The sequence below is a fragment of the Mus musculus genome, chromosome 17 (genome assembly GCF_000001635.26).
Source record: "Mus musculus strain C57BL/6J chromosome 17, GRCm38.p6 C57BL/6J".
Taxonomy (NCBI): domain Eukaryota; kingdom Metazoa; phylum Chordata; class Mammalia; order Rodentia; family Muridae; genus Mus; species Mus musculus.
In genome coordinates, this window is record NC_000083.6 from 49709199 (window position 1) to 49725326 (window position 16128).

Consider the following 16128-nt stretch of genomic DNA (forward strand, 5'->3'; position numbering starts at 1 on the left):
TTTTGGGAAGAATCATCAGTCCTAAGCTCTTTCTTGCCTCAAAATTCCACACCACTTATACTGATGGAGCTTTTTTGCTTACTAGGACATTTACCAGAACAATGATATATGCTCATAATGGGCTGTATTCAAATTGCCTTATTTCAAAGCAATGTGTCTCTGTGCTCAGATGGCAGCATAGTTTTAATTCCCATTGTGTCCATCTGTTCACACAAAATTACATTCTTCAGCGGAATCAAACTTTCTATGAATTGTAATCACTCAGAAACATTCTGCTCCACACCCAATTCTGTCCTTCCTTCCACACAGTCTCCTCAAACTCCTGACTATTACTAAAATTGGTCCACAGCTCTTCGATTTACAATCCCTGTGAACATTCTTAATGCTGATGTGGCCCTTGTTTTGTCATTAATTACTTACCTAACAAATATTGATAAGGATCGATGAGGTAGACTTTAATTGTGAGCTTGACAGAGCCTGGAATCACCTGGGAAGAAAGGCTCAATGAAGGATTGTCTATATTGGGTTGTGTTATTGATTGCCTTAATCAGTTTCATTGATCTGGGAAGACCTTGCCCATTGTGAGTGGCACCATTCCCTAGGCAAGTGGTGTTGAACTATATGAGAGAGGAGAAATTAATCTGAGTACAAGCAAGCAAGCATGCATGCATTCATTTCTATTCTTAACTGGGTGTTAAGTGACTAGCTATTTGAGCTTTCTGCCTTGACTTTTCCCCAGTAACAGATCATAACCTGGAATTACAAATTAAAATAAATAAGCCCTTTTTGACCCTGAGTTGCTTTGTCTCAGGATATTTTTGTTACAGCAACTGAAATGAGAATAGAGCAGATTGATGGTGTGCTGAGGGTCCTAGAGCTGCTCTACCCCAAAGGTCTCCTTTCTGAAGGAGGGACTTGCACTAGTCCATCACAAGTGCATAGATGCACCTCAAGTGGGAGATATGATAAGCAACTAAAAGGGATGAGGAGAGATTGACAGAGACCAAGGAGGTAAGAGTTAATGAATGGAATGAAGAATGAGTGGGAGGGAGCAAGGCAAGGGTGGGGTAGAGCAGGTCAGGTCCTGGGAGCAATGAGCCCATCCTCCCAGAGGATCATTCACTCCACTAAATGTCATTCATGCATCATCGGCCCTCAGCTCTTTCATTTCCTTTCCACCCACTGCCTTGGGACAGCTGTTAACCATTTTCTCTGAGATCCAAGTGCCTTCGCAGGCAAGGAAAGTGGAGTGTGGGAAGCTGCAGACATGCCCGTGGATCAGTAGGGGCTAGTAAGGCCAGGAAGAGCTGCTGGTGAGTGGGTGAGTGGACAGAAGAGAATTCTGAAATAGTAAGAGAACCAAAGCGTCACAACAAGGAGAGAATGAGAAGAGCAGAAAGATACTTAATGAGATCGCATGGCTCATGAACATTTATGGTCATGTTAACCACTGTGTGTATTTTACTATGTGGCTAAAGAAACAGGAGTATAAGACAACTCAGTGTAGCTTGCTCACTCATCCACTCCACTGGAAGCTGTGGGTTATACTGGGCAGTGGGGTAGATGCCTGCCCGAGAACAAGCTGTGCGTCATGGAAGCAGCAAAGCAACAAAACCTAAGAACCTGTTCTATTGCATTCTGTGTCTTTGACAAGCACCATGGTCAAAGGCAAGTTATGGAAGAAAAATTTTGTTTCAACTCCCAGGTTACAATTCATCGCTGCAGGAACACAAGGTAGGAGCTCAACAGGAACTTGAAGCAGAACCCATGAAAGAACTCTGTTTTTTTTAGCTCACTTGATGACCCATGCTTAGCTGACTTTCTTATACAGCTCAAGAACACTTGCCTAGGGTATGGTACTGCCCATGGTGGGCTGGGTCCTCCTACATCAATTAGCAATCAATACAGTTCCCGTTCTCCGAGATATGTGGTAAAGCCCTGAAATGGGACTCTCTTCTCATGTGATTGTAGGCTCTGTCAGCTTGACACCCAAAGTTAACTAGGACAGAACACCTATAGACACTGTAATAGGTTCCTGGTAATGGTGATATAATTATCACCATGTTGCTCTCTCCATTTCAATATGAAAGACAGGAAGAAGAGCTAGTCTGATCAGCTGGCTTGCATTAATTAGTGGGCATTAGTTTGGAAATTTCTTGCAGAATTCTAATTGTCCTGCAGGCTATATTTGAGAGAACTCACACCTGCTAGATCTCAGCCAGCATGGGTTTACCGACTCTACACATTTAAGTGATTAATATTCAGTTTGCCAGAATATTGTTGGTTTTGGAGTTCTCTTTATGTATGCAGCACTTTTTCCAAAGAGTTTCCTCAAAAAACACTTTAAGCCACAATAACAGGGTACTGCTTGGCCCCAAAGCCTGAGTTCGTGTAAGGAGAAGAAAAGAGAGCATGTGTCCTTGTGCTAACTATAAACCTCAACTGGTGGCCTGGGAGTGACCTGACGCCTCCATCAGCCCAAACAGCAAGTGAGAAACCACTGGGAACCAGTGTTAGCTCCTATCCCCTTCAGAAATCAAACGGGCTTGCTGTCAGTCAGTTCCGTAGCACACTTGGGCTCCGGCTGGGTGTTGGTCCTGTTGCGTTCAGGAGTGAAGGTGCTGGGCCAGTGCCAGTCATAACTGCTCCCATTGTTTGTCAGTTTCTAGACGATAGCTTTCTGTGCTCCTCTATGCTCTTTAAAAGAAACCCTTCTTGGAGGCCATAGAGATGGCTCAGTGGTTAACAGCACTTGGTGCTCTTGCAAAAGACCAGTGCTCAGTTTCTAGCACCCATATCTGGTAGCTCACAACTGCCTGTGAATACAGCTCCAGTGGGTATGATGCCCTCTTCCGGCTTCCATGGGTAGCTACTCAAATTCACAGAAGTGCGAGGAACACACACATAGGCACACACACACACACACACACACACACACACACACACACACACAGAGGCATACACACAAGCTCTATGACCCCTCTGCCCGCAGGTGCCTTTCATTATCGAGCCCATTGCAAACACAGGAGGAGCAAGTCCCCTTCTGCTTGCCCACATCATATTCCTTTTCTGGGTCACTCTTCATATCTGCCTCTGCTCCATGTGGTCTGGACTCACCGTGGTGCTCCAAGAGACCTGCTCAGGGTCCTCTCTCAAGAAAATGGGCCAGACCTCCACCAAGAGCGGACCTTTCTGAAGACTCTACCACATACTGAGTGTCTTGTGTTCAATAACTAGCCCAGAAATTCTCCTCTGATCTCTCTCTCTCTCTCTCTCTCTCTCTCTCTCTCTCTCTCTCTCTCTCTCTCTCTGTGTGTGTGTGTGTGTGTGTGTGTGTGTGTGTGTGTGTGTGTGTGAGACACATGCATATGAGTGTGTGCACATGTGGAACCAGAGGCAGATATTGGGTATCTGTTGGGTATCTACCATTCTCCATCCTGCTGCCTTGAAACAGGGTATCTCACTGAAACAGAAGCTTACCATTTTGCTGGGCTCAGCTTCTGGGGACCCCCATCTCTGTGTCCATCAGTTTTAGGGTCATAGACATGTACAGCTACATACAAGCTTTTACATGGGTGCTGGAGATTTGAACTCGTGCCCTCATGCTTGTACCACAAGCACTCCTTCATACAGTCCTCTCTTCAGCCCCTCCCTCTTGACGTCAACAACATCACTCCAAGATAATCAGGCATCCTAGTCCCGTATTTACGAGGAAACAGAAGCTAAGACACTTTTGTGATTTTCCTATGGCCGTACAAGGGGGAAAGCTGAATTCTGTCTCCACATCCTGCCTTCTTTCTTCTATCACATGAAGCCTCATTTCCTCTAATTTTAAGAGCACAATCCCATTTTGGTGCTTAATTATTTCCTCTAGCAATTTTAGATCTCGTCATGGAGAGGATTTTGGGATGTCCTTGGCGGTGGGGAGCACCCAGAGCCCATCCCAGCTCTAATAGGGATGAGATCCTTATTGGCCAAAGCAAACTAGAGCCTTCCTTTCAGCTACGGTGACCAAGCCATGGATGTCCTAGGGACCAAGATGCTTTCCAGAGAAGCTCAGGATAAAAGGAAAGAAATCTGTTCTTATCTAACTTATGAATGAAGATGTATATAACACCAGGGGGCGGGGGATTGGCAGCCATCCTGTGGCTCCGAGGAGGCTAATCTCTGCCACATGGAAGACAGTAGAGATAGGAGCATAAACACTAACCTTCTGGGTCATTTATAACCTACATCTTTCCTTTTCCATCCCCTCTACTGAGACCAGCATCACTTACATTTTCCACAACTCGCAGCCAAAAGTGAGTTCATTAATATTTAGTTTAATATCACCGAGAAGGTTTATAAGCATAATCTTTGTTACCCACACCAGTGTTCCCTAAAACAATAGTGAATATTAGCCTTCATCTTATGGAAGAGGTTCAAAGTGGGGAGGATAGTAAGACACTGAAGTGATGTCCCTAAGCAACCATGCTGCTTACTCTTCATGCAGCTGCCTTAGGAGGCTGAGAGAGTGTGTCTTGGAGCAGGAGTCACAGACAGGAGCGAGCCACTCAGTGTGGGTGCTGGGACTCAAACTCAGATCCTCTGGAAGAGCAGTCAGCGCTCTTCACCACTGAGCCATTTCTCCAGCCCAATTTCTGTCATTTTTTTCATTGAAAGCTCTTGTTAAAGATGACTGTTCTGTGCCCAAGTGCTGGATGTCTTTCGTATTCTCACTATTGAAAGTCCACTGTCAGGTGTGCCTTCCCACCCGGTTAACACCATCATCTGTGCACCCCACCCCCTTTCCACAGGTCATCATTGCCCTTTCGGAAAAACACCGTACACACATCCCTTACAGGAACTCCATGATGACCAGCGTGCTCAGAGACAGTCTGGGAGGGAACTGCATGACCACCATGATTGCAACCCTGTCTTTGGAGAAGAGGAACATTGATGTATGCAGCCCTTCTCCCCGGGACTCTTAGTCTGGGTTTCTGTCCCTGGGTGGTGAGGTGGAGTTGGGGGCCTGGGTGAGTCTGTGTCTCTTGAACAGGGCTGACATATACCCTCAGAGGTAAATCCACCACCGTGGGGCTCACAGCTTTGGCTTCTTAGCTGGTGTCATAGTTAACCCATGTGAGAACCAGCCTCGGGTGAGTGGCTTAAAGAAGCCATGTGTGCCAATCTCGGAATGCCTGATGGTAGAAACAAGAGAAGAAAGCCTTTAACTGGTCTTCCTCAACCTTGCCTGACTGATGATGGGTAGCTCAGAGCTATCCTGAGATCTGGTCCTAGACTCTATTGGATGTTGGCATCCAGGATACTATGCCTGGGGATGCTGCCAAAGGACTTCCCTGGGTGGCTGTGGAGTCAGATAGGGTCTTGTAAGAGTCAGCTTAACATTTTGGGTATAGACACTCCCCCAAGTAGGAAAACTAGGCAGAAGGGAACATCCTATGACAGCACCGAGCATTCATGGACAATGCAGTGAAACCCTCTCTTTGGCTCATTACAAACGTCTACCTTATGGTCTTTCATGCTTGTGGATCAAGATCCCTGCTATGGTTAGGACTTTCATGTGAGGTCCAGCTTTAACAGAGTCAAACACATACCAGTTGCCTCTTGGGATCCCAGGATTGCCTATAATTTGGACATTTGTCATTTCCCTAAGTCAACCCCATTTTATAAAAAGATAGAAAATAGTATCCTAGGGCCAACCCTCCCCCATTTTGAGGTACACTCACACTGTGCGATGTTCCAGACATCTTACTCTTTAGGTAACTTTTCCTGATAGTGTAAGTTAAGTTTTATCTGGAGAGAAAGGCCTTTCTGTGCCATCACATTTCTAAAAGCTTTTTGTGGTTTGTTTGTTTTCTTTAGGAGTCTATCTCCACCTGCAGATTTGCTCAGCGAGTGGCCCTAATTAAAAACGAAGCCATTCTCAACGAAGAGATTGATCCCAGGCTGGTAAGCAAATGCTTGGTTTGGGGGGGCAGTGTGACTTATGTCACTCCAGCTGGCCTTAAACTTCATTTGCAAGTGTGGATGACCTCAAACTTCTGATCCTCCTGCCATCTGATTGCTGGAACTGCAGGCATGCCCTACCTACCAAAGCTGGTCGGTGTGGTGCTAAGATAGAACCGAGGGCTTTGAGCATGCGGGGCAAGTGTTTTTACACACTAGGCTGCATCCCCAGCTCCAATAAGAACCTTAAATTCTTAATCAGGCTTAAATAAACATATATACTTAACATAGATATATATGACTGGCAGAAGCTGGTTGTGGGGCATGGCTCTGTACTAATCCGTGTCCTTGGTATTGGTGTGCATCCGCTGAAGTAATTCTTGGCGACCTTATGATGAGATGTTCTGGCTGTCTCCATGGTGCACAAAATTGAGTCACAGGGTGTGAAATAAGTTGCTCATAGTCCTAGTGAGAGCAGGGAGCAGAGCCCAGATAGCCGGGCTCAAGAACATCTGCTCCTACACTAGCAAGATTTTGCTGAAAGGACCCAGATATAGCTCTCTCTTGTGAGACTATGCCGGGGCCTAGCAAACACAGAAGTGGATGATCACAGTCAGCTATTGGATGGGTCACACGGCCCCTTATGGAGGAGCTAGAGAAATTACCCAAGGAGCTAAAGGGAACTGCAACCCTATAGGTGGAACAACAATATGAACTAACCAGTACCCTGGAGCTCTTGTCTTTAGCTGCATATGTATCAAAAGATGGCCTAGTCGGTCATCACTGCAAAGAGAGGCCCATTGGACTTGCAAACTTTATATGCCCCAGTACAGGGGAACACCAGGGCCAAAAAGGGGCAGTGGGTGGGTAGGGGATTGGGGGGGTGGGTATGGGGGACCTTTGGGATAGTATTGAAAAGGTAAACGAGGAAAATACCTAATTTAAAAAAAAAAAAGAACATCTGCTCCGTGACACAGTGTGGCTAGCTCTTAAAGACACACCCAATAGGTTGGTAAGCAATAGCTAAGTATTACATTGGGAAAATACACCTATATTTACATTTAGATCTTAGCCGTTCACAAAACGTCCGTTTTCCTTTTTGACGGCGTATCAAGTCGTCTTTCACACACGAGAGAGAGAGAGAGAGAGAGAGAGAGAGAGAGACTAAGTAGATATATTTGGTATCACCATCTTGTCCCTTACTCTACAGTTTCCTAAAGGTTAGCTATAGTTTGATTCCTGGAAAAATTGTCCGTTTTCTTGGCTTTATAAAAATAGTTCCTGCTTTATCAAAGTGACTTTTTATGCAAGGAAATCACAGATACATAATTCAGTTTCTCACCCTGAATATAATTTTCTTCCTCTGTGTTTTGTAAGTTCTCCACAAGGGGAAGGCAGCCCTTGGTCAGCTCAGGCTGGCATCCAAACTCTGATTAAATGTCTGATTTGTCAACTTCCATGATTAAGTTTGCATATGTTTGTGTCACTCAGCTCTTCTCATTCCTCTAGAAAATAAGCTCACACGGCCTTGCAATATGTAGAGTCTAAAACTGTGAAGTCTCACCAACTTCATTTTCAAATTTCTCAGAAACGAAATATGATCACTGATCACTGCTGTGTTCTGAATTCCTTCTTCTCAATTATCTGCCCCGTCCCTTGTCATTGCTCCACTGAAGGACAGAGGCAAAGGAAGGAAAAGGAGTAATTGGGCTTTCTGGGTTGCTCTGCCAGCCTTGTCTGCCCTGATGGAGAACTCGTTGGTGAGGCAGAAGCTTCCTTGCACCCACCTAGGTCAGACCTCAGCATCACACAGAGTCCTGGGCAAGGGAATAGAACACAAAATCAGAGTCAAGAGGAATTGCACCCTCAGGAGATGCCTTCTGTCCCTGCCCCTCCTACATCCCAAGGTCATCACTGGGGCTGCCCCAGACCCCCCTGCATCCCTAGGGAATCACTGTGGCTCTACCTGTCCCCTCTGCATCCTTAGAGAATCACCGTGGCTATACCTGTCCTCTGTGTATCCCAAGAGCATTGCTGTGCAGAATGGAAAGGATCCTTTTACCTGGAAGACAAAAGTTAGTTCCCAATTTATGGAAAACAAACATATAAGACATTGGAGGCATCCTTTACTTTCTTTAAATTGTGCTGGAGAGACTCTTCTTTGAAGGATCTGAAGGAAGAGGGCACCAGTGTGTGTTTGATGTTAGTCTGTGAGAGATTGAAAGCAGAGAGATCAGGAGCAAAAAGCTAATAGCTGATAATTGAAGCAATTGCTGCGTTTCTTCCTACTGCTGACTGACATCTTAACTGCCAAGTGTGGCTTGCTTGTCTCTGTAATAATGGCACCTAAAGCCACACACTGGTGTTTGTCATTTTAAAGTGTGAAGCTTGCATGAAACACAAGGGACAATCAAAAAATTTGTCCTAGGCAACAGGAGAAATGGCTTAGCAGTTAAGAGCATTCGTTGATATTGCGAAAGATCCAAGTTCATTTCCTAGCACTCATGTCAGGTAACTCACAACTGCGGATAACTGTAGTGACAGATACGGATGCCCCAGGTATCCTCCAGCATGGCCATCTGCACTCACCTGCACCTGCTCTCACCTACACCTGCTCTCACCTACACCTGCTTGCACCTGCACCTGCACCTGCTCTCACCTGCACCTGCTCTCACCTACACCTGCTCTCACCTGCACCTGCTCTCACCTGCACCTGCTCTCACCTGGACCTGCTCTCACCTACACCTGCTCTCACCTACACCTGCTTGTACCTGCACCTGCTCTCACCTGCACCTGCTCTCACTTACACCTGCTCTCACCTGCACCTGCACTCACCTGCACCTGCACTCACCTACACCTGCTCTCACCTGCACCTGCTCTCACCTGGACCTGCTCTCACCTACACCTGCTCTCACCTACACCTGCTTGTACCTGCACCTGCTCTCACCTGCACATGCACACAGACACAATTTCTAAAATAATAAAATTAATCTTTTAAAAATAAGTGTTCTAAAAACCACCCAAGATACAACCTGGTTGGGATTTCGTGTGTCTTACTCTCAGATGTTAATGGCAAATATGGTACCAAGACTGCATGATCAGAATCACCAAACACTGGCACTTCAGGGTGACCTGGTTATGAAAGGAACACAAGGTGGGTAGATTCTAAGATGACTGAACATGGGCCAGGATCTCCGCAGATGCCTCCTAAGTCTACAGGCAACCTGTGGGAGGCATGGATTCAGTAATCTCAATCCGTGAAAACCAGATTTCTATTCAACAAAATGCAAAAAGAATCCAATAGTCATTTTGGCTTGAAATGCCTTAGAAAATACAGAAGCAGGAGATAGCTGGTTTGGTAACGTGATTACTCTGCAAGCCCGAGGACCCGAGTTTGATCCCCATAACCCACATAAAGAAAGCTTCGGTGATGGCAGACATTGTGATGCCTGTGGTGGGGGCAGAAATAGGGTGATCCCTAGGGCATGTGCACCACACAGAGATCCACAGGCACAGGGACGTAAAAGCTATAGCATCAGTATCAATTTAGGAAACGAAGTAAAATGAACCAGTTAGGTCTTATCCAAGGAGTTCGAGTCTCTTTGGCTTGGGGGTTTCTGACATTGTTTTGTGACAGTAAGCCAGCAAGTAAAACCTATGACACTGTGCATGTAAATAAAACTCCTGGAGCACATGTCCAAAATACTACTGCAATTAGGAGGGACTGTTGGTCCTATTGATGCAGACAAGACAGCCTGAAGCTCACCTGTGTAGAGTGCTGTAAGCATCTGCAGAACGTGTTACCACAGGGTGAGAGGAGCTGAGGCTGCCGCTGTCCTTTAACCTGGGCAAATGGTGTTGACAAGGGATGGAGGCCAAGATCTCAGGGGCATTGCACCAGAGATGTCTGCTTCCCTCCTTAACATAAAACCAGTGAAGAGGGAAGAATAAATCTATTCCTTGACATGGAGACAGCAGGGCAGCTGTCTGCAATATCCCAGACTGCGGTAGGACAGATGGTACTGTCTTTGAAATATTTATTTTATTTTTAAGTGTGTGTGTGTGTGTATGTGTGTGTGTGTGTAGAAGAGCACAGGTGTTCTCAAGAAGCCATAACAAGGCGTCAGATATCTTGGAACTGGGATTATAGGCAATTGGGGACCACCTACGTGGATTCTGGGAATTGAACTCAGGTCGTCTGAAAGTCTGATACACACACTTAATTTCTGAGCCAGCTCTCCAGCCCCACAACTAGTATTTTCTTGAGAATTTGAAAGCCTTACCCCCTCCTTCACATAGGTTTGAACTTCACATGTACAAAACCCCCTTGATCTAAGCAAGATCTGTTTGTCTGTTTGTTGTTAAGTTCTATTTGAGACAAAGTCTCACTCTACAGCCCTGGCTGCCCTGGAACTCACTCTCTAGATAAGGTTGGCCTTCATGTCAAAGACACTCTACTCCACCACTTCCATCCTCCACCTCCTGAGGAGCAATCTTCAAGTAAAGACGTGAGAGAATAACTTATTAGAAAGGGGCAGGGGAGGGACAGAGGGAGAAGATCTAATATTTGCTTGCTTAGCTCATTTTGTGGACTCAATTTTCAAAGACAGGTACAAATAGACTTTTTCTACCTGTCGACTAATACCTGAGGTGCTGTGCTGGAGAGTTTTATGTCAACTTGACATGCACTAAAGTCATCTGAGTGGTGGGAACCTCCGTGAGATCAGGTGGGCTGTAGTGAGGTCTAGAAGGCATTTTATTAATTAGTGATTAACTGGAAGAGAGATGAAGTCCACTTAAGTTCCGGTGGTCCTGGTTTCTATAAGAAAGCAGGCTGAGCAAGCCATAAGGAACAAGCCATTAAGCATCACCCCTCCATGGCCTCTGCCTCCAGGTTCCTGCCCTGTTTGAGTTACTGTCCTTTTTGCTTTTGATAATGTCATATGGAACTGTGAGTGAAATAAACTCTTCCCTTCACAAGTTCATGGTGTTTTATCACAGCAATACTAACTCTAACTAGGACATGTGTATTTAGAACACATAGTGAAAGGGGCAGAGGACTTGTGAATACTCTAAGTAGAAGGGGAAAATTATATTTCATAATTGTTGGCTTCTATTATATTGGAAAGAAACTTTATAAATGGATTATGGACAGATTTTTTACCACTTTTTGACAAATACATCTATGTAGACAATAACATGATCTACAAGTATAGACAGGTGCTTTTCTTCTTTTCGGTGGCTCATTGGTCTAGCCAAGATGACCAAGTAGAGTTTTGAAGACATTCTTGTCTTACTTTTTCTACTGCTCATGCAAAAATAAAGGTTTGCTACAGCCTTTTGATTGACACTCTTCTGGCTTATAGGTGTTCACCTACCTAAAGCTTGAGTGAGTTGTTTCAACATATAGACGAAGTCTTGATATTATAAAGTACTATATTTAGAAAAAGATTTGGTGTGTGTGTGTATATATATATATATACAGTATCCAGGGAGTCTGGAAGAGGGTTTACATGTGTGTGTATATATGTATGTGTGTGTGTATAATACACGTAAAACTAATGTATATGTATGCATATATTCATATACATCACTAATATGTATGCATATATATTCATATTATATTAGTGATATCATTATCCTTAGTTTCCTGAGATAAGTCCATCTGTATCACAATACTTAATACCCTATGAGCTTGGTAAAAGAAACATGGGTAGTTGTATCCACCTTTACTAGTCCTTGAAAATTGAAGTCACCAAAACTAACCAACCAATTAGCCAACTAAGTAAATATCAACTCTCCTCCATTCCTGTCATGCCTTCCCCTTTACAGTGCCACCATCTACTAATTTGTGTACATGTGTGCACACGTGTGTGTTCATATGTGTACAGGTGTGTACATGTGTGTGTATACACCCACGCATGCCTTCCCAGAGGCCCAACAAGGACATGTGCTGTCCTATCATTTTCTGCTTTATGCCATGAGATAGAGTTCTCCATTACCCTGCCATAGACTGGGGGCCAGCAAGCCTCAGCAACTGCTCAGTTCTGGTGTAGCAGGTATCCGTGGCCATGACATCAGTTCTGAGTGTGTCATGAGAGACATGGAAGTCAGGTCCTCATGTTGGTGCAGAAAGCACTCCAGCACACACACACACACATACACACCTTTTTTTGTGGAGACATAGTCTCTCCCTGGCCTGGAGTTCATTAAGCAGCTGTCTGGCCACCAAACTCCAGGATCCACTCCTGAGAAGTAAGGTTACAGACACACACCACCACATCTAACTTTTCTTCCTCCCAGACACACCACCACCACATCTAACTTTTTTCCTCCTGGGTTCTGGGGATCACTTATGCACGCCCCTGTGCAAAGGCAGATACTTTAATGACTGAGCCCTCTGCTCAGCCCTAGCTCACTTTGATATATCCTGCTGGAATATTATATGCCTTTGAAAAGTCATGATGAAGAACAGCATACACCAATATAAGTGAGCTCAAATCATATGAGAGAGAAAAGAAGGTGCAATTACATGCAGTAATAGGACATTCATATAGGTTAGGGCATGCAAAGGGAGAGTAGACATTATTTAAGGGAGCATGCATATGGAGCGAATGTATCACTGTGTACGGCAAGTATTTTGATAACTTCTAACTGCATTCTTGATACTCCAGAAAGGAAAAAAAGGGGAAAAGAGAGCAAGGTCACAAGTTGCATTTATAATCACGTGGTTGGTTTGTTTGTTTGTTAAAAAACTAGTTCTAGAGTTCCTTGGACACAGTGTTAAACTTGGGGTCAACAATGCCTTTTAGATTGTTCTCTATCCATTTTTGTATCCTGACATAGTTAATGGTTTTAGTTAATTAATTGCCCACGTGTTGCACACTTAGTACACACGTAGCATTCAGAGGACAAGTTGTGGGAGTCACTTCTCCCACTATATGGGTCCCAGGGTTTGAACTCACATTGGCCCCTAACCATTGAGCCATCTTGCACACCCAATAGCTCACAACTCCCAAAGCTGCAATCATGCTGCCACTGAGATCACAGTGTCCAGAAGTGTACATGCGCTCACACGCTTTTCCCTTCACAGATGATTGTTCGCTTGCAAAAGGAGATTGAAGACTTGAAGGCAGAGTTGGCCATGGCCACAGGAGAGCAGAGGACAGAGGCCCTCACGGAAGCAGAGCTCCTTCAGTAAGCGCAAGCAGTCTTCTCTCTTTTCCATTCTTGCCTAACTTAACTGTGCTGAGTCCTTGTCCACCTCAGGGCACAGATGGTGTCCTGGGAAGGTCAGACACTGCACCTAGGTGCCAGTGTAGAGAGATGGTTCTCCACAGGAAGAGGGGCAAGGCTGGCAGCAACTCCACTGCCTGGGCCTTGAGGAAGTAAAGCCAGAACCCTGTGCAGCTGGGAATGCCCACCTCAGGCCAGCTGCTGAGACTGGGCAGCAGGCTGGCCACATCATCTCTCATCCCATCACATGTTCTCCTCTGTGATTCTAGATGGTTTGGGAAACATCCCTTGTCTTAAGCTGTACCATGCATGCTTCAGGCACCAGCAGCTGCCGTCTCTTCTTTTATACATGGCCCATTTATTACAGTTCAAAAACTCACATTGGCACACAAGCCAGCTATTGGGGCCTAGTGTTTCCACGCCAATGAGATATGCAGCCATGTGGTACACCTTTGTTTACTCTCTGTGATCATGAGCTGGACAGATGGGCTCTGCTTCTGTGCAGTTTATTAAGGGTTTCCGTGATGCAGGTGAACAAGGCTTAGGAGGCAGTGTTGGACTCCATTTTCCAATAAATAATAGAGCTGAGCGGGGCATGTGCCTAAGTCAGACAAGAGCTTGTCTAGCGTGCATGGAGGCCTAGGTTCCTTCCCCTCTGGACAAACTGAGTATGGAGGTGCACAGCTGGAATGTCTACACTGGGATGTGGAGGCAGGAGGCTCAGGAGACAAGACCATCCTGGACCATAGTGAATTCACAGCCAGCCTGGAGATGCGCGAGGCTGTGTATTTTATTTTATTTTTTATTAAAAATCAATTTTATACACTATATTCTGATCACAGTTTCATCTCATCTCTTCAAGACCCTCTCAACATCCACACCCACCCAAATCTGGCTCCTTTTCCCCCCTTCTCATTAAGAAACAGGCTCCTGTTCTGGTTTGTTTTATTTCATTACTATGTTCTCAGAGATGATGTCTATAAACAAACAAACAAACAAACAAACAAACAAAAAAGGAGTTCATGAGATATTTGTAAAGAAATAGTGCCATATCACCCAACTCTATCTCAACAGAGAACCGGTGAATAAAGAGGAAAGTGTCTCTTTAACGTACTACGTACTGAGGCTGGTGTGACAGCTCAGCAGTTACAGATGCTTGCTGCCAAGTCTTATGACCTGAGTTTAATTCTGAACTCACAACGTGGAAGAGAGAATGACAGAGAATGACTCTTGCAAGTTGTTCTTTGACTTCCACTTTATTACTGTGACACACACATGTACACACACAGGCAGGCACAAAGCACATAAACATACACAGGTGTGCGCATGCGCACACACACACACACACACACACACACACACATACACACACACATACACACACACACACACATACAGACACACACACACACACACACACACACACACACACACAATGTTAAAAAATAAACTATTGGCTACCTGCCTGTGTGGTCTGGCAAATGCTTAAAAAGCCTCCATCAAGATCTCTGCTGTAATCAAAGCTCCCCCTCCTCTGGTAACATGCTCCCTAAGACTAGAGCAGAAACTTTAACACAATAGACTCCACAGCCTCCTTTACTACACTACTGGATAGCATGTGTGACATTAAATTTAAACACAGTTTAATAGCCATTAGGTTATTAATAGTTTATTTATTACAGTTGTTAAAATTTTCATGTCAGGAATGGAGAATTGGATCAGCAGTTGAGAGGTTCCTAGATTGGTTCCCAGACTCCCCGTGTCAGCTCACAACCATCTGTGACTCCAGCTCCAGGGGATCTGATGCCCTCTTCTGGCCTTTAAGAGCACTGTATATCTGGGGTGCACATACAGGCACAGAGAGAGACAAACACACAGATACATAAGGCAAAAAAGAAACAAATAAAAATGATAATGTTGGGCTGGAGAGATGGCTCAATGGTTAAGAGCACTGACTGCTCTTCCAGAGGTCCTGAATTCAATTCTCAGCAACCACATGGTGGCTCACAACCATCTGTAATGGGATCTGATGCCCTCTTCTGGTGTGTCTGAAGACAGTGACAGTGCACTCATATACATAAAATAAATAGAAGTTAAAGCAAAAACAAAAAAAAACATTAAAAAAATGATAGTGTTACTCTTTGAAATGACTCAATTTGTTCTTGACCCTGAGGAGGCCCAGCTGAGGGTCATGTCACTATGGTGTTCCTTCTCCTCAAAGAACAGATCATATTCTCTTACACAGTGTCACCAGCATTTCAGCCAGCCAAGAAGACAAAACCCCAGTAGGCCTTGCAACAGAAGGCATCTAACATGGGGAAGAGAGTGTGCAAAGGAAAGTACCACTGAGATGCTTAGCTGTTAGTGTGGCATCCCAGAGGTCAATAATGGTTGAAGCTGCGGGGACAGTGTGACAATGTGATTCAGTGGAACGTTCTTTATTGCAATAATGCCTGAAAGTCGACATTGGGGTGGGTGGGTGGAGTTTTATTTTTAGATCATACCTTCAAAATGTTCATGTTTCTGAGCCTGGGGTGAGATGGAGCATCATAGTGGAAGACCACATCAGAACTTAGCTGCTTAGCTCATGATCATGGCCAGCAAGCAGGGGCGTGGGGTCAGGGGCCAGGACAAGGCATAGTTCCCAAGGACCTTCTCCCTGTGGCCTACATTCTTCTAGTTATGCCTTACTTCCTAAAGTCTTGAGCATTTCCTAAGATAGCACCGTGAGCTAGAGACCAAGGAGCCTGTGACGGTAATATTTTCACAACACAGCAGTGAGATCGCCACGAACCAAGAGCTAGAGCTGCTCCATGGTGGCTAGAACCTGAAGAGCCGACCCATCTGCAACGTTCCCTGTGCTAAAAACCACAGATGCTGTTAGAGACCCCACCCAGCAGACAGCCCTGCTTCCCTCTCATCCAGGTTCCTGTCTCCCATCAA

At 45.0% G+C, this 16128-nt stretch overlaps 1 protein-coding gene across 5 annotated transcripts in view; it reads left to right on the forward strand.

Moving 5' to 3' along the window:
* Positions 1–16128, forward strand: part of Kif6 (kinesin family member 6) — a 294750-nt gene that overhangs the window by 94101 nt on the left and 184521 nt on the right. For all 5 annotated transcript variants that reach the window (XM_006524391.4, XM_006524393.4, NM_177052.3 and 2 more), the window contains 3 exons: positions 4797–4940; positions 5866–5952; positions 13043–13146. In XM_006524391.4, coding sequence (XP_006524454.1) covers positions 4797–4940; positions 5866–5952; positions 13043–13146 — 335 coding nt within the window. The remainder of the gene's footprint in view (positions 1–4796; positions 4941–5865; positions 5953–13042; positions 13147–16128) is intronic.